The sequence below is a fragment of the Ursus maritimus genome, unplaced genomic scaffold, assembly GCF_017311325.1.
Source record: "Ursus maritimus isolate PB19 unplaced genomic scaffold, ASM1731132v1 scaffold_16, whole genome shotgun sequence".
Classification (NCBI taxonomy): Eukaryota; Metazoa; Chordata; class Mammalia; order Carnivora; family Ursidae; genus Ursus; species Ursus maritimus.
In genome coordinates, this window is record NW_024424008.1 from 4,130,081 (window position 1) to 4,147,178 (window position 17,098).

A 17,098-nucleotide genomic window follows, 5' to 3' on the forward strand; every position below is an offset into this window, starting at 1 on the left:
GAAATGTGAGAACAAAGGGATAAGACATTTTCAAAGCCTGTTCTCACACTCCATCAAACTGCTTTCCAGAAGAATGTATATTCTTCTACCAGTGACGTAAAAAATTGTCCATCTGATCACATCCTCCCGTCACTGCCAGTAGCACGGGCAGAATCTAGCCGAGGCAGCGTCGCCCGCTGGCTTAACCCACTGCGGACGGAATGCGGGCTAAAACAAGCGTGGCCACCCGAGGCCTCACAGCCTCCTTGGTCAAGGGAGGGGCTGGAGAAGCTTACTTGCTAGTTGGCTCCCAGCCACTGAGTACTTCAGAGAAGTCCATTTTCTAGCATATTCCTACCTCCTCCCCACACCAAGGACAAAGCTTACCCGTGGAGTCGCATGCTATCTGCTTTGGTTTAACAGGGGAAGGCCTGCTAGGGAAAACCTGACAGTGACTCACACGTGGGCTGCTGAGGGAGCCCGTTAACAGCCCACATCGCTGGTTATCCAAGAACTTCATTAACAATATGAGCGAGCTATCAAACTCACTGATCCTGCGAGGGAGTCAGCAGGGGACCCAAACTAAGCAGTGTAAACAGCCCGTAAAAAAAAACAACAGTCAAGGCTGGAAACAGGAGTTAATATCAATCAAATTGTACCGGATACTCCCAGTAATATTCAAAATGCAACTGCACTGATAAAACCCAGCTAGACTTCAATTTAAAAAGGGGAGCAAACAGGAAATAAGAGGTATTAGAAATAGAAAATATTTAAACTTGAGAAAGGTAGAAAATAGATTAAAATGGACATGGCTAAAAGCCAAATTAGTATATTAGAAGTCGAAGTATAGAAATTCTTCCAAGACAAAGGTAAATATGACCAAAAAAAAAAAAAAAAAAAAAGGAAATTGTGAGGAAAAAAAATACAGACTGCATTGAAAACTGATCCAGGACAACCAATCTCCAAATTACTGGAATTCCAGAATGAGGGCAGAGTAGGTTAAATGAAAGCAATAACCAAAAAAAAGTTATAAAAGAAAATATCACTTAGCTGAAGAAAGACTCAAGTCTTCAGATGGAAAAGAGTCACTAGATGCTATCGGCAAAAACACTGAAAAATCCACATACCCCCACAGGCTCAGTTATGTACCAGTGAACCCGCCCAAAGTCAAACGTTTAAGTATTAAAAGATTTTATGTTTCCAGCCAGAAAACAAACTAAAAACAGATTGCCTATTGAGAAAAAGAATCAGACTGTGATAAGATTTCTCATTTGCAACATCAAATGAAAGATAATATAGCAGTGTTTTCAGACTTAAAAAGGAAAATGGCATGATCAAATAATTATTTGTATAAAGGTGGAAAATGGTGTGTGTGGATACCCAAGGACTCAGAAAGTACACAAATCTATAAGGGGGTGAGAGGGTAGGGGAAGAGGTACTTAAAAATTCTGACAAATACAAAAAAAATTTTTATAATTTGAGAAAGAACATACTGTATATGAGAAAGTGGTGAACAATGAATCAATATGAATTATCAATGTAAACTAATTATTGATAATGTGGTTAGAAATTTAATGCCATTGTTGAAATACTTAAAACAGGCTAATATATTTGAAAGTTAGTATCACTTGGAGCTAAAATTCTATATAATTTCAACACCACCTAAGAGGAAGACAGAAAATAAACATGATAAAGATTTTACCTTATTTGGGAACAAGGTTATAGAAAAAGATTTGCAATTTAGAGGAGAAAATGAATTCCAATTTTCATTTCTTTGATTACTAGAGAGATTGAAATACTTTTTAAAGTTTTGTAGCAAGATGCATTTTTTGTGTACTGCTTACACAGAAGGATATCTGTTTTATAAATTACAGGACTGTATATATTAAAGGTATCAACTTCTCAGTCATTGGTCACAAATACTTTTTCTAGTTTAGTGTTGGCTTTAAATTGAGTGATATTCTCTAATCTACAGAAAGGAAAGGTTTTACGTATTCAGGCTACATTATCCTTTCCCTTATAATTTTCTTCATTGCTTTTAAAAAATTTAATTGCAGATTCACATGTAGTTGTAAAAAAAGTTAGAAATCCCATGTACCCTTTAACCGGTTTCTCCCAATGGTAATATCTTGCTAAACGATGTGATGGTACACAACCAGGATATTACTGACAGAGTCAATACACACAACATTTCTATCACAAGAATCCCTTATGCCCTTTTATTGCTACACCTATTCCCTCCTGCCCCTATGTCCTCCTTAACCTCTGGCAACTACCAGTCTGTTCTCCATTTCTTTTTTTTTTTTTTTTTAAGATTTTATTTATTTATTCAACAGAGACAGAGACAGCCAGCGAGAGAGGGAACACAAGCAGGGGGAGTGGGAGAGGAAGAAGCAGGCTCATAGCAGAGGAGCCTGATGTGGGGCTCGATCCCATAACGCCAGGATCACGCCCTGAGCCGAAGGCAGACACTTAACCGCTGTGCCACCCAGGCGCCCCTGTTCTCCATTTCTATAATTTTGCCATTTCAAGAATGTTATATAATCACACAATACGGAACCTTTTGGAATTAGACGTTTTCACTCAGTATAATTATCTGGAAGTTCATCGGGTTGTTGCATGTATCAGTTTCTTTTTACGGGGGGTAATATACTGAAGTATCAACATACCAAGTCTGTCACCATCCACCTGTTGAAGGATGTTTGGGCTGTTTGCAGTTTGGGGTTACTACAAATAAAGCTGCCATAAATATCCATGTACAAGTTTTGTGTGAATTTAAGTCTCAAGCTCTGTGATGCACGCCCAGGAGTACAACTGCCAGGTTGTGTAGTAGTTGAGGTTTATGAAACTGCCAAAATGTTTTGCAGAATAAGTGTACATCCCCACCAGCAACATATGAGTGGATCTAGTTTCTCCACATCCTTGCCAGCACTTGCTGCTGTTACTTTTTATTTTAGCCATCCTGATAGATGCGTGGAGGTTATCTCACTGTGATTTTAATCTGTGTTTCCCTAGTGGCTAATGATGTGTAACATCTTTTTGTGTGCGTATTCGCCATCTGTAGGTCCTCTTTGGTGAAAGTCTGTTCATATCTTTTGCCCATTTCCTAACTGGATTACTTTTTTACTGTCGAGTTTTGAGGGTTTTTTTTTTTTTTTTTTTTAAGATTCTATTTATTTGAGTGAGAGCGAGCATGAGCAGGGGGAGGAGCAGAGGGAGAATCAGACTCCCCGCTGGACCCTGGGCTCATGACCCGAGCCGAAGGTGGGTGCTGCACCGACTGAGCCACCTAGGCGCCCTGAGAGTTCTTATATACTCTCGCTATAAATCCTTTGTTGGATATGTGATTTGCAAATATTTTCTCCCACTGTGTAGCTTGCCTTTTCATTATCTTAACAGGGTCTTTTGCAGAGCCAAAGTTTTAGATTTTGATGACCTCCAATTTATCAATTTTTCCTTTTATGAACTGTGTTTATGATGTCAAGTTTAAGAACTCTTTGCTTAACCCCGAATTCCCAAGATTTTCTATGTATTATTCTGAAGAGGTTTAGTTTTACCATTTATGTTCATGATCTTTAGTTAATTTTCGTATAATATGTAGAAGTTGGTTCGAGGCTTATTTTTTGCTACAGATATCCAATTGCTGGTGCACCGTTTGTTAAAAAGGCTAGCTTTCCTCCGCTGAACTGCTTTTATACCTTTGTCAAAAATCAGTTGTATATGTTTGTGTGGTTCTGAGTTCTTGGTTCTATTCCTTTGATCTATGGGTCTATTCCTATACCAATACCACACAGGTCTGATTACTGTAACTATATAGTAAGTCTTGGAATCAGGTAAACTAATTCTTCCCACTTTTCCAAAATTGTTTATTCTATTTTCTCTGCCCCTCCATATATATTTTAGAATAATCTTGTATCCACACACACACAAAAATCTTGCTGAGATTTTTGGTAGGGGTTGCATTCACGCATTTGTCAATGTGGGGATGGATATTTGTATTATGCTGAGTCTTCCAATATACGAGCATGATAGCTCTCCCCCTTTATTTACACCTTTGATTTCTTTCGTCAGTGTTGTATCGTTTTCAGCACACAAGTCCTACACGTTTTGCTAAATTTACACCTAAGTCATTTTAGATTAAAAATCTTGATACCAAATTTAAAACTGATATCAACGTATTCATTGCTAATATGCAGAAACAGAATGATTTTTGTATGTTTATCTTGTATCCTACAACCTTGCTGAACACACTCTGGGAGTGTTGTTTAAGTAGGCTCCACGCCCAGTGTAGAGTCCAACATTGGAGCTTGAACTCATGACCCTGAGATCAAGGCCTGAGTGGAGATCAAGAGCTGGACACTTCACTGACTGAGCCACCCAGGTGCCCCAACTCTGGAAGTTTAGAAATGGATTCCGTGGGGTTTTCTGCATAGCCAATCATGTAATCTTCTAAGAGGAGCAGTTTTGTTTCTTCCTTTTTAACCTGGAGGCCTTTTATTTCCTTTACTTGCCTTACTGCATTACTTATAATTTTTAGTATTATGCCAAGGAAGAGTAGTCACCCTTGCCTGTTCCCAATCTCAGGGGGAAAGCATTCACCTTTGACTATTAAATATAATGTTAGCGGTAGATTGTTGTAGATTCTCTTTATCAGGTTGATGAAATTCCCCTTCCTTCCTATTTTTCTGAGAGTTTTTATTATGACTGGATCTTGCATTGCTTCTATGCTCAAGAAACCCTTTCCTGCTGGAGAGCCAGTACATATTCATAACCACTTTTTCTACTCTTCAAAGTTTCCTCTTCTCCATCCCTAACTACTTAGTGTATCTGGAATTATTTCACTGTTAAATGTGTAGGCTCTTACTCTGCTCAAGCAGTGATGGAAACATGGGGACCCCTTTCTTTAAACAACTAGAAAACCAAATGAAATAAAGGAAGCGCCAATTTTCAAACATAAATAGATAGTATAGCATGATCCCTGAGAAAAGGGAAACAGAGCCCAGTGGTCTCACTAAGTTGGGAAGACAGACTAGAATTTAGGGAGGCCAGGGCAGCTAGAATTTACAGGGAAGAATACTAGAAAGAAAGAAGCTTTGTAGACAAAGAGCTTCAGGAATCTTCGGAGAGAACTCTTCATGTTTAGCTGAGTTCTGATCTGTGCATATACGTGAAGGAACTACCCAAGGCCAGGAAAAGAGCCACTGCATTAGGCCTAAAAATTGGGCACTCATACATAGCTGGGAATAGTACACGTTCCTACTAGCCAGAGTAGAAAAACACTGTAGAGCACTAGACAGAATTCTAAGAAGGGTATTGCCTTACTAGTGGGGCTAAATTAGCCAGAGTAGAGGCTGCTCGGACCCCATGCTCACGAATCTTAAAAACAAGCCTTAAAGGAATCCAACTGATTTCTGGTAACTGTGTGTTATGAAGAAGTCCAACAACTAAAGTACTAAAACAAAATCCAGAATCCAATAATGTAAAATTTGCAACATCCATCATCCAGTCAAAATTTACCAGGCATGCAAAAACAGCATGAAATTAGGGCCCACAGCAAGGAGAAAAATTAATCACCAGAAATAGACTCAGATGATAAGATCAGCAGCTAAGACTGTTTTAGAAGCTATTACAAATATGCCTCATATTTTAAAGAAAGTATAAGAATATATGAGAAATGAAATATTTAAGTGAAAGACATAAAAAAGACCCAAACAGAACATCTAAAAATGACAATACAATATCTGAATTAAAAATACATTAAATGAGGGGCGCCTGGGTGGCGCAGTCGTTAAGCGTCTGCCTTCGGCTCAGGGCGTGATCCCGGCGTTATGGGATCGAGCCCCACATCAGGCTCCTCCGCTATGAGCCGGCTTCTTCCTCTCCCACTCCCCCTGCTTGTGCTCCCTCTCTCACTGGCTGTCTCTCTCTGTCAAATAAATAAATAAAATCTTTAAAAAAAATACATTAAATGAGACCAAGAGCGGATCATACACTACTAAAGAAAAGATTAACAAACTTAAAGGCACAGCAAGAAAAATTATGTAAAATTAAGCATGGCATGAATAAAAACACATACGTGACCTATAGGGCAATTTCCAAGGTCTAACAAAAGTGCAACTGGAGAATCAGAAGTGGTGAGGAGGTAGAAAGACAAAAAGAAAGAAAGAGAAAGAGAAAAAGAGAGAGAGATATCATTAATAAAATAATGGCCAAAGTGGCTGGGGGGGGGAAATCAATCAAGGATCGAGGCTGTCACCTTGAGAAACTAGAAAAGAAACTGCAAATTAAACCAAAAGTAAGCAGAAGGAAGAGAACAGTAAAGAACAGAAATCAAGGAAATAGGAAACAGAAACCAAAATATAGTTCTTTGAAAATATATAAACCTCTGGTCAGTCTGATCAGGAAAAGATTTAAAGAATAAATTTCCAGTATCCGGAACAGAACAGAGAACATCCCTATACATTACATACATTAAATGAATACAAACAACTTTATACTAATAACAAATTTGACCATTTATAGATGAAATACATAAATTCTTTGAAAGAAACAAGCTATCAAAACTCACTGAAGAAGAAATAATCTGAATAGCACTGTATCTGTTAAAGAAATTCAATTGGTAGTTATATAAGTCTTACCAATAAGAAAACTCTAGGTCTTGACGGTATCACTGGAAAATTCCATATTTAAGAAAAAAATAGAATTCTATACAAACTCTTCCAGAAAATATAAGAAGGAACACTTTGTAATACATTACCATGAAATCAAAACCAAAAAGATGACAAGAAAGCAAAAGCACAAACCAACATCCCCCATAAACACAAAAATAAAAAGTCCTTAGCAAATTGAACCTAGCCACATAGAACATCATAACAAAGCAGAGTTTATCCCTGGAATGTAAAGTTGTTTAAACATTCAAAAAATCAATGTAATTCACTGGATTAACAGATGAAAACAGAAAAATATGATCTCAGTTAACAAAAGGCATTCCCCAAAATTAAATACCCATTTGTGATTAAAAACTCTTAGCAAAGTAACACTAGGAGGAAACTTCCTCAACCTGAAAAAGAGCATCCATGAAAAACCAACAGTTCATATCACACTAACAGGGAACATGTGAGTGCTTCTCCCTAATACCAGGAAAGCAAGGATGTCTGCCCTCACCACTTCTATTCAGTATTGTGCTAGAGTTTATGAACAGTGCAATAAGGCAAGAAAAATAAAAGACCTATAGATCAGAAAGTTAGAAGTAAAACTGTCTATTCACAATTTGATTCTCTATGTAGAAAATTCTTTGAAATTTGATCCTTAGAAACCTAAAGAAAAAAAAAAACCTACTAGAACTAAGTGTGTTTAGAAAGGTGACAGGAAACGAGGTCAGAATACAAAAATAAGTTGTATTTCTATATAATAACAAGCAATTAGAAATTTTAAACACATTCTCTTCAAAAATATGAACTTAAGCATAAGTTTAAAAAAACATGTACAAGACCTATATACTGAAAACTATAAACTCTGCTGAAAAATTAAAGACCTAAATAAATGGTGAGATATAAAATGTTCATGTACTGGAAGATTCAATATTGCTATGATGTTAATTTTTCCATGTTGATCTAAAGGTTCAATATGATACCAATCAGAATCCCACTGGGCTTTTTCATTGAAACTGACATACCGATTCTACATTTATGTGAAAATATGAAGGGCCTAGAATAACCAAAATAATTTGTAAATAAAAGGGAAAAAACCAAGTTGAATTTACGCTACCTGATTTCAAGACTTAATATACAGACATAGTGGTATAGACATTGTGATATTGGTATAAGTATAGATATGATTTTACTCATATGTGAACTTTAAGAAACAAAACAAAAAAAGAGAAACAGGAGCACCTGGGTGGCTCAGCCAGTTAAGCATCTGCCTTTGGGTCAGGTCATGATCTCAGGGTCCTGGGATTAAGCCCCACATCACGCTCCCTGCTCAGTGGGGAGTCTGCTTCTCTTCTCCCTCTACTCTCCCCTACTTGTGCTCTCTCATTCTCTCCCTCTCTCTTTCTCTCTCTCAAATAAATAAACTTAAAAAAAAAAAAAAGAAAAAAACCGCAGACTCTTAAATATAGAAAACAAACTGGTGGTTGCCAGAAAGATGGGTGGGGGATGGATGAAATAGGTAAAGGGAATTAAGAGTCATCACTTATGATGAGCACTAAGTATGTATAGAATTGTTGAATCATTATACTGTACACCTGAAACTAGTAACACTGTAGGTTAGTTATACATATAACTAACATATGTTGTATGTTATTTATATATAAATATGTTATATATATGTTATATATATATTTATTTAAGTATGTTATTTAAATATAAATAAAAAAAATTTTTAAAGAGAATCCAGAATAGACTTACACATACATGGTCAAATGATTTTCAACCAACATGCCAAAGTAATTAAATGTTCCAAATAAGTGGGAATAATTGGATATCATCATGGAAAAAAATTAACCTCAGTCCTAATGCCTCACACCATACATAAAAACTAGCTCAAAATGGCTCATAGGCCTAAATGTAAGCTAAAACTATAACACTTCTAGAAGAAGAAAACATAGGAGTTAGGCAAACCTTGGGTTAAGTAAAAAAATCATAAAAGAGAAAAATGATAAACTGAACTTCATCAAAATAGAACTTCTGCTCTTTGAACGATGCCACTAAGAAAACAGAAGGGAAAGCCACGGTGTAGGAGAAAATATTTGTAAAATACATAACTGATAATAAACTTATATCCATAATAAAGAACTCTTGTAACTCAATAAAAACATAATCAACCCATAAAAATGTTGCCATAAAAACTGGCAAACAATGTGAACAAACACTTCACTGCAGATACACAGATGGCAAATAAATACATTATAAAACGTTCATTATTATTCATTGGGGAAGTGCAAATTAAAGTCACAACTGAAGTACCACTATATACTCACTAGAATGGCTACAAGTAAAGAGACTGACAATACCAAGTGTTACCAAGGATGTGGAGTAACTACAATACTCATACATCGCTGGCAGAAGGCAAAATGGCAAAGCCACTTTGGAAAACAGGTCGACAGCGTCTAAAAATGTTCAACATACACTTAACATAAAAGCCCAGAAATAAATCTCATTCCTAGGATAGACCCAAAAGAAAAATAAATACATGTTCAAACCAAGATGTGTATACAAAAGTTCATAGCAGCTTGATTCGTAATAGCTCAAAGCTGGAGACAACCTAAATGTTCCTAAACTAGTGAACAGAAAAACAAGTAACAGTATATACATGTAGCAGAGTACTACTCAGCGATTAAAAAAAAATACTGATACATTCAACACATGACTCTCAAAGGCATTATGCTAAATTAAAGAAGCCAGAAACAGAAGAGCATGTGCAATATGATCCATTTACATAGAAAAGGTACAACTATAGGGACAGAAAGTGGTTACATTGTTGCCAGGGCAGAGGAAGGAATGGATTCCCTCCAAAGGGGAAGAGAACTTTGTGAAAGGATGGAAACGTCCTAGAACGTGATTGCGGTATAATTATACCACTTTATACATTTCTTAAAACTTATCCAACCAGATAGTTAAAACTGGTAAATTTTATTATATATATATTATATTAAAAAAAATTTTAAGATCTCTTTTCTGGGCTGACAGCTAACCAAGAAATGACAAGACACTGTTTACCTTCCCAGTCCTCCATGTAAGGGGCCTCCTCAGCTTCTTTCTCTGGAGTGGGTCTGTCAGTGAATTTTCCTTCTTTCATGACCCTGGTGATTTCTCGGAGCTGATGCAGCAACCGTTTTTCTTGGTCAGAAGTCACAGTCTGTGCTCTGTTTAGAGATAACAGACAACCCAGCCATTTAATGATAAATGAATTCCTGGGCAATGAACAGAGACATCACTACGATCTGTCTGGATCCCAGAATAGGAAGTCCAACAGCAGCAGGTAAGTATTCTAGAAATTGATCCTGGAAATGCACAGCTGATAATTAGATATGTTATGGGAAAACAAAGGCTCAGAACGATCAAGTGATTGCCCAAGGTCCCACAATGAATTAAGGTCAATACTGGAGCCAGACCCCAGATGTTTCAGCTTTCAGTTCAGTGTTCTTTCAGTAGACCTCACTGCCCTGATTCTCTAATCTCCAAGAAATTGCACAGTTACTCTTACTGCCCATTTACTATAAGCCACTTTTCTCTGAAGCAAGGTCATTAAAAGAAAATGTGCTGAGTCATTAGACTCTAGTGGAAAAATATCTTACTAGCTTAACCCTGGAATCACTAGGCTGCATCTACTTGTGTGGAAATAAAGATACAGCCGAACATTTCAGAGCTGGATCATTCTGGCAAATCAGTCATCTAGACCAGAGAAACTGAGGCCAGAGAGGGGAAATTCTACATTCATTCCATTTGCTAGTTAATGTTAGCACCTGAACTACAACTAAAGTCTCCTGACTTCTGATTGCATTCTATGCAATTCTTACAGCACAATGCTCAAGTTCCAGTTTAGAAAACCTGGGTCTGAGTCCCAATTTAGCTGGATAACTCTGGGTAAATGTGAACAAAAGTAAGATGAGGCTTAAGATTAATGGCAGGCTGATTTTCTTCGAGATGGAAGCACTGCATCACCCTCAGAGGCCGACAAAGTTCTACTCAAAAGACTGAACTGGTTTGGGACCGGTTTTCTCTAGGGGCAGGATTTAACAGAGACCACTTATTCTCCTCCTAAAAATCCAAAACATTCGAAGGCAACGTAAATTCAAGAAGGAAAAATGACCTTTAATACTAGCTCATGGAGGTGCCATCAATTTTTCCTAATCAGCCAGTCTTTTTTATGCTTAGCGTTGCAAACCTTAGCCTTAATGACTAACAGGGGAAAAAAGTGTCCCCCCTCCAATGTTAACATGGTAAGTGCATAAAACGAAAGGTGCGACATTCCCACAGACCTCAGTGGGGAGAAAGAAAAAAAAGCACCATGAGTTCCCCTTCTTCCACACCAAATGGTCTCAAAGCCACGAACTGAAGACGCCTGTCTGTCCCACATTCAGCTAAAATCTTACACGTAGTGGGCCTCTTACAGCTCTAGTCTTCCTATCCCTACGGGGACCCCGACTCTCATCTGCTCTGTAGAACCCCTAATTCTTACGACTGTAACAACCCACTTTGTGGGGGGGTTCTGGCTCAGGGCACCCCTAGCTAAAAAAGCCTATTTGCTAGAAACAAAATATAGAAAGAACTTATAAAACTCACCCCCCAAAAAGCGACCCAGTCAAAAAATGGACAGAAGACACGAATGGACATTTTTCTGAAGACGACGTACAGATGGCCAAGAGACACATGAAACGATGCTCCAACATCCCTCATTACCAGGGAAGTGCAAATCAAAACCACGGTGGATATGGCCTCACACCTGTCAGGATAACTAAAATCAACAACTCAGGAAACAACAGGTGTTGGTGAGGATGCAGAGAAAGGGAAACCCTCTTACACTGCTGGTGGGAATGCAAACTGGTGCAGCCGCTCTGGAAAACGGTATGGAGGTTCCTCAAAAAGTTAAAAATAGAGCTACCCTATGACTCAGCAATAGCACTACTGGGTATTTACCCAAAGGATACAAAAATACCGATTCAAAGGGGTACATGCACCCCAATGTCTATGGCAGCATTAACAATTGCCAAACTATGGAAAGAGCCCAAATGTCCATCAACTGATGAATGGATAAAAGACGTGCTACACATATACAATGGAACATAACTCAGCCATAAAAAGAATGAAATCTTGCATTTATCGTGCCATGGACGGAGCTAGACAGTACTATGCGAAGCGAAAAGGCAGAGAAAGACAAATACCATATGATTTCATTCATATGTGGAATTTAAGAAACAAAACAGATGAACATAGGAGGAAAAAAGAGGCAAACCAAGAAACAGACTCTTAACTACGGAGAACAAACTGAGGGTTACTGGAAGGGAGATGGGTAGGGGGGTGGGTTAAATGGATGATGGGGATTAAGGAGGGCACTTGCCGTGATGAGCACTGGGTGTTGCGAGTGATAAATCACCAAATCCTACACCTGAAACTAATATTACACCGTATGTTAACTAACTGGAATTTAAATAAAAACTTGGAAGGAAAAGAAAAGAGACTGTGCTCATCACAAAGCTCTGGCCCTTGGGCTGCACGTGCTACTTCTCTGGACTGTACTCCGTGCGCTTTGATTTTTACTGAATGAAACAGTCTTGACTCTGTTTCCTAACTCAGGGAAAACCAGAACCCCTAATTTTAAAAGGGATAGCTTGGCTAGGAGCAGAAACAGGTGAAGCTTTCTCAGAGAATTCTAAAGCATCCTCTTTCACCTCTGAACATGCACATTCTTATTGTCCATGTCATGCATTAGGCAATTAATCATGGTCCGCCTTACGGCTTCTGAATTTATGTAATGAGGTTTTCAGAGATTCCTCATTCTCTCAGCTTGGTTTTATAGTCCTGGAGGGCACTGATAAATTCAGACAGTATAGGCACAGAGCCATGAACATTGCGAGCGCTCAGTAAGTATGTGTTAGTTTAACTGGTCCCCATTTCCTTACCACCTGTTTTCTCCCACCTCCCTGAAATCTGGCTTCTACTCCATCATTATACCAAAACTTGTGAAAATCGTCAGTAATACTTTACTCTCAAGTCCAAGAATCTTTTTTTTACATTTCATTCTTCTTGACTTCTCTGTACTGTGGGCCATCCTCTCCTCGAGATGTTCTCTTCCCTTGGCTATTGAGACCTCTGTATTCCTCCCACCCCATCCTCCTCCTAAACACATGGTTTTCCTGAAGGCTCAATCCTTGGGCTCTCACTTGTCCATTCTTATAGTCATGCCCTCAGGAAGCAGACCCAGTATCACAAATTAAACCACTGCTTCTACACAGATGATACCCACACTCTACCTCTAATCCTGACTTACCACATGAAAACCAGTCTCACAACTCCAGTGATCGAGGCAGAAACTTACAGGCCTTGCTATTAATGAGGTTAACCTTAAATTCACTCTTCAAAGCCAGGCCTAGTTGGCCCAGGACGAGGAACCGCTGCATGAGCAGCCAGCTTTGCAGAGGCTGGGTATGGCAGATTCCAAGATGCTAGAAAAACAGAAGGTCAAGTTGGAAGACCAGACTTTCGAATGTTATAAACCCAGAGGTATCATCAAGTTCTGAATCCAAAGTAAGGCACAGAGAGAATGAAACAGTTTCTTACGACACCATTCGTGATTAGGACAGAACTCAGACCAGGAAGACTGCAAGCTACTGCACAGTAGGACGTGCCTCAGGAATGGGATCGCCTCTCTCCCCATGGCCCTTGCTTACCTCCAGCCAAATGACTTCCAAACTCGTGTCCTTGTCCTGACCTCAATACCCAAATTTCCTATTGTTGGTGTTTATCATACACAGATGTTCCCATGGCACCTCAACCATATTCAAAGCTGAACTCATGATCCCTATACCAAAGCCTTATCTTCTTTCTCCTTTTGTGTTTTCATCTTGGTTGACATCATAATCTTCCTTGTCGTCTGGGCCACAATCTCCAACTCAGCTTTATCTCTTTCTTCTCTTTCATTGCTATTACCTAGTTTTCCTTTTGGGGAACCAACCCCTCTTTTGCTCATAGTGTTTCTGTGTTTTCTCTTTCAAGGGTGGCCACGTGGCCCAAAGCCAAACATCACACTCCATCCCTGGAGTGTGAAAGGATCCATGTTGGACCAATTGTACTTCCTCCTAAAACTGGGTGTTGAATGCAATAAGCCAGATCTGAAAACTTTTCATGTTAATTCATTCTGACAGCAGTCCTTGAAGAACCTGTCCATTTGTTTCTGTCCTCTAACTCCCCAGAGATGCTCTGGTCCCCCCTCTTTCTGAAACCTGGATCTTCAGCTATTCCTTTGATATGGTGAGCACCCCACTTTTCCAATAAATTCTGTCACCTTCTCCAAATTTTTGCCAGCCAGTGTTGGCTGTTTGCTACCAAGGAATCCTGAAAACAGCCTGTGATTTTTTTTTGAACTTTTTATTCATTCATTTATTTAAGTAATCTCTACACCTAACATGGGGCTCAAACTCACAACCCTGAGATCAAGAGTCACATGCTCTTCTGACTGAGCCACCCAGGTGCCTCCAGCCTGCAATTTTTTTTTAAAAGATTTTATTTGAGAGAGAGTGAGTGAGTGAGAGCATAAGTGGGTGGGAAGGGCAGAGGAAGAGGGAGAAGCAGACCCCCTGCTGAGCGGGGGACCTGATGTGGGACTCGATCCTAGGACCCTGGGATCATGACTTGAGCTGACAGCAGACACTTAACCGACTGAGCCACCCAGGCACCCAACAGCCTGCATTTTTTTTTTCTCCCTTCTGTCAAGTCCCCTTGATTTGGCCTCTCATTTCCACTCTCACTGACCTATTCATTACCTTTGCTGGAACTTTTTACTACAACCTTCTAGCATATAGCTACTCTACCTATTGCTAGAAGAATACACAATGGAGAAAAGACCGTCTTCTCAATAAATGGTATTGGGAAAACTGGACAGCTCCATGCAAAAGAATACAACTGGACCACTTTCTTACATCATACACAAAAATAAACTCAAAATGGATTAAAGACCTAAATGTGAGACCTGAAACCATTCTTCTAGATATGTCTCCTCCGGCAAGGAAAACAAAAGTAAAAATAAATTACTGGGACTACACTGAAGTAAAGAGCTTTAGTACAGTGAAGGAAATCATCAACAAAATGAAAAGGCAACCTACTGAACAGGAGAAGATATATTTACAAACAATACTTCTGCTAAGGGGTTAATATCCAAAATACATAAAGAACTTTTACAACTCAACACCAAACTGCCTCCCCAACAAATAATCCAGTTAAAAATAGGCAGAGGACCAGACAGATATTTTTCCAAAGAAGACATACATACGGCTCACAGATGCATGAAAAGGTGCTCAACATCGCCAATCGTCGGGGATACAAACCAAAACCATAATAAGATACCCCTCACATCTGTCAGAATGGCTAGAATCAAAAAGATAAGAAATAATAAGTGTTGGCAGGGATATAGAGAAAAAGGAACCCTTGTACACTGTTGGTGGAAATGTAAATTGTTGCAGCCACTGTGGAAAACGGTACGGAGGATCCTCAAAAAATTAAAAACAGAAATACTATATGATCCAGTAATTCCACCACTGGGCATTACCCAAAGAAAACAGCAACACTAATTCAGAAAGTATGCACCCTGTGTTTACTGCAGCATTATTTACAATAGCCAAGACATGGAAGCAACCCAAGTGTCCATCGATGGGATGAATGGATAAAGATGATGTGTTGTGTGTACACACACACACACACACACACACACACACACACACACAAATGGAACGCTATTACCAAGCCAAGAATGAGATCTTGCCATTCACAACATGGATGGACCTAGAGGGTATTATGCTAAGTGAAATAAGTCAGACGGAGAAAGACAAATACCAAAATACCTTATCACTTACATGTGGAAACAAAAACAAACAAAAAACAAAACAGAACAAAAAAACACAGAAACAGACTCAGATACAGAGAACTGGTGGTTGCTGGTGGGAGGGAGGGGCAGAAATGGGTGAAGTAGGTAAAGGACATTATTAAGAGGTACAAACTTTGAGCTATAAAATAAATAAGATGAAAAGTACCACAGAGAATATAGTGAATACTATTGTAATAATGTATGGTGACAGATGGTAACTACACTTATTGTGGTAAGCACTATGTGTCCTGAAACTAACAGAACACTGTATGTCAACTACATTTCAAAAAAAAAAAAAAGCATTCACTCACTCACTCACTGTCTCATTCTTCCATTTCAACTAACACTTTTTTAGAGCCTACTGTTGGCCTATGCTAGGCTCTGGGAATAATACAGATAATCCCTGCCCTGGCAGAGCTTAGAGTCTTTTGCAGGGAGACAGACTTATTAATTAGGAAGAAATGACAAGACAGAATGATTGAAGAGATCTAGGGGGTGAAGGACAAGGTAATCAAGGATAATATTGGATCTCTGCTTTGGCCGATTCAGTAGATGCCGGCGCCATTTGCGGAGGTGGAGAATGTCAAAGGTGGAGTAGAGTCAGCTGGACTCTACAGGCTCTCAAGGAGTCCACACCTTAGCATCTTACAAGGAGTAAACATTCGGAGCTAGGACCTGTGGCCCCAGAAACAACGAGATGGCAGAACTCCAGCTGCAGGCTGGGGACGACTCTGCCTTACAGAGAAGTAGCCGTCGCACAAAGCAGAAAGTAGTCAGGGTCACAGAACCGCATCGCTGGCTTGGGCAGTGCGCAGACGGCATGTACCGGCGGGAAGCTGGAGCTGTGTGATTTGAGCTAAGGGAGTGAACAGCAGCAATAGTGAGAAAATATCTTCCTCTGGCTTCTTACTCCAAGGCCCAGTGGTTAAGGCTCCCAGCTGGGAGGCCCTGCCCACAGGTTTTCATCTATGGTTTTCATGACTCTTAGGTGTGGCATGGGTCTTCAAATGGACCAGAGCCAGGGTATAGACACTTTTTGGGGGACAAGGGTCCATAAAAGGCTGATAGTTCCCCACCCAGACTATGAGTAGTACAGGGTAAGGGCAGAAAAGATTAGAGAAGTACAGCTGCACAGATTGGTTTAGTCACACTCCTACAAATACTCCTATGTTAGATAATGTATATAAAGCCCTTCACTCAGAGCTTGGCCCAACAAACATCAAATGTTATTACACACTTACAGAGGTGTACTCATGCATGAGGACGTACACATTCCTCTACCACTCTGGCGAACCGTCTGCATAGTCACTCTGCTTTCTGGACCAAAAGTAAGGCTTCTGGGCGCAGACAGGCAAGGTTCAGCCTCATCTGTGTCACTCCAGCAGCAGTGCAGACATTGTAGAAAAAGCCAAGCCAAGGAGCTGCAATCTGAGGCGCTCACTCTTGCCTTCTCTAGCCAAAGATGCCCAAGGCTGGAGCCAAGGAGCCGAGAGAAGGAGACGGGCACTGGCACCACCAAGACGGCAAACAGAAGAGGTCC

General features: G+C 39.5%; 1 protein-coding gene across 3 annotated transcripts in view; it reads right to left on the reverse strand.

Annotated features, from left to right (window-relative positions):
• RIC3 (RIC3 acetylcholine receptor chaperone) overlaps positions 1–17,098 on the reverse strand; it is a 46,782-nt gene that overhangs the window by 6,892 nt on the left and 22,792 nt on the right. For all 3 annotated transcript variants that reach the window (XM_040630749.1, XM_040630750.1, XM_040630748.1), the window contains exon 5: positions 9,699–9,844. In XM_040630749.1, the coding sequence (XP_040486683.1) occupies positions 9,699–9,844 (146 nt within the window). The remainder of the gene's footprint in view (positions 1–9,698; positions 9,845–17,098) is intronic.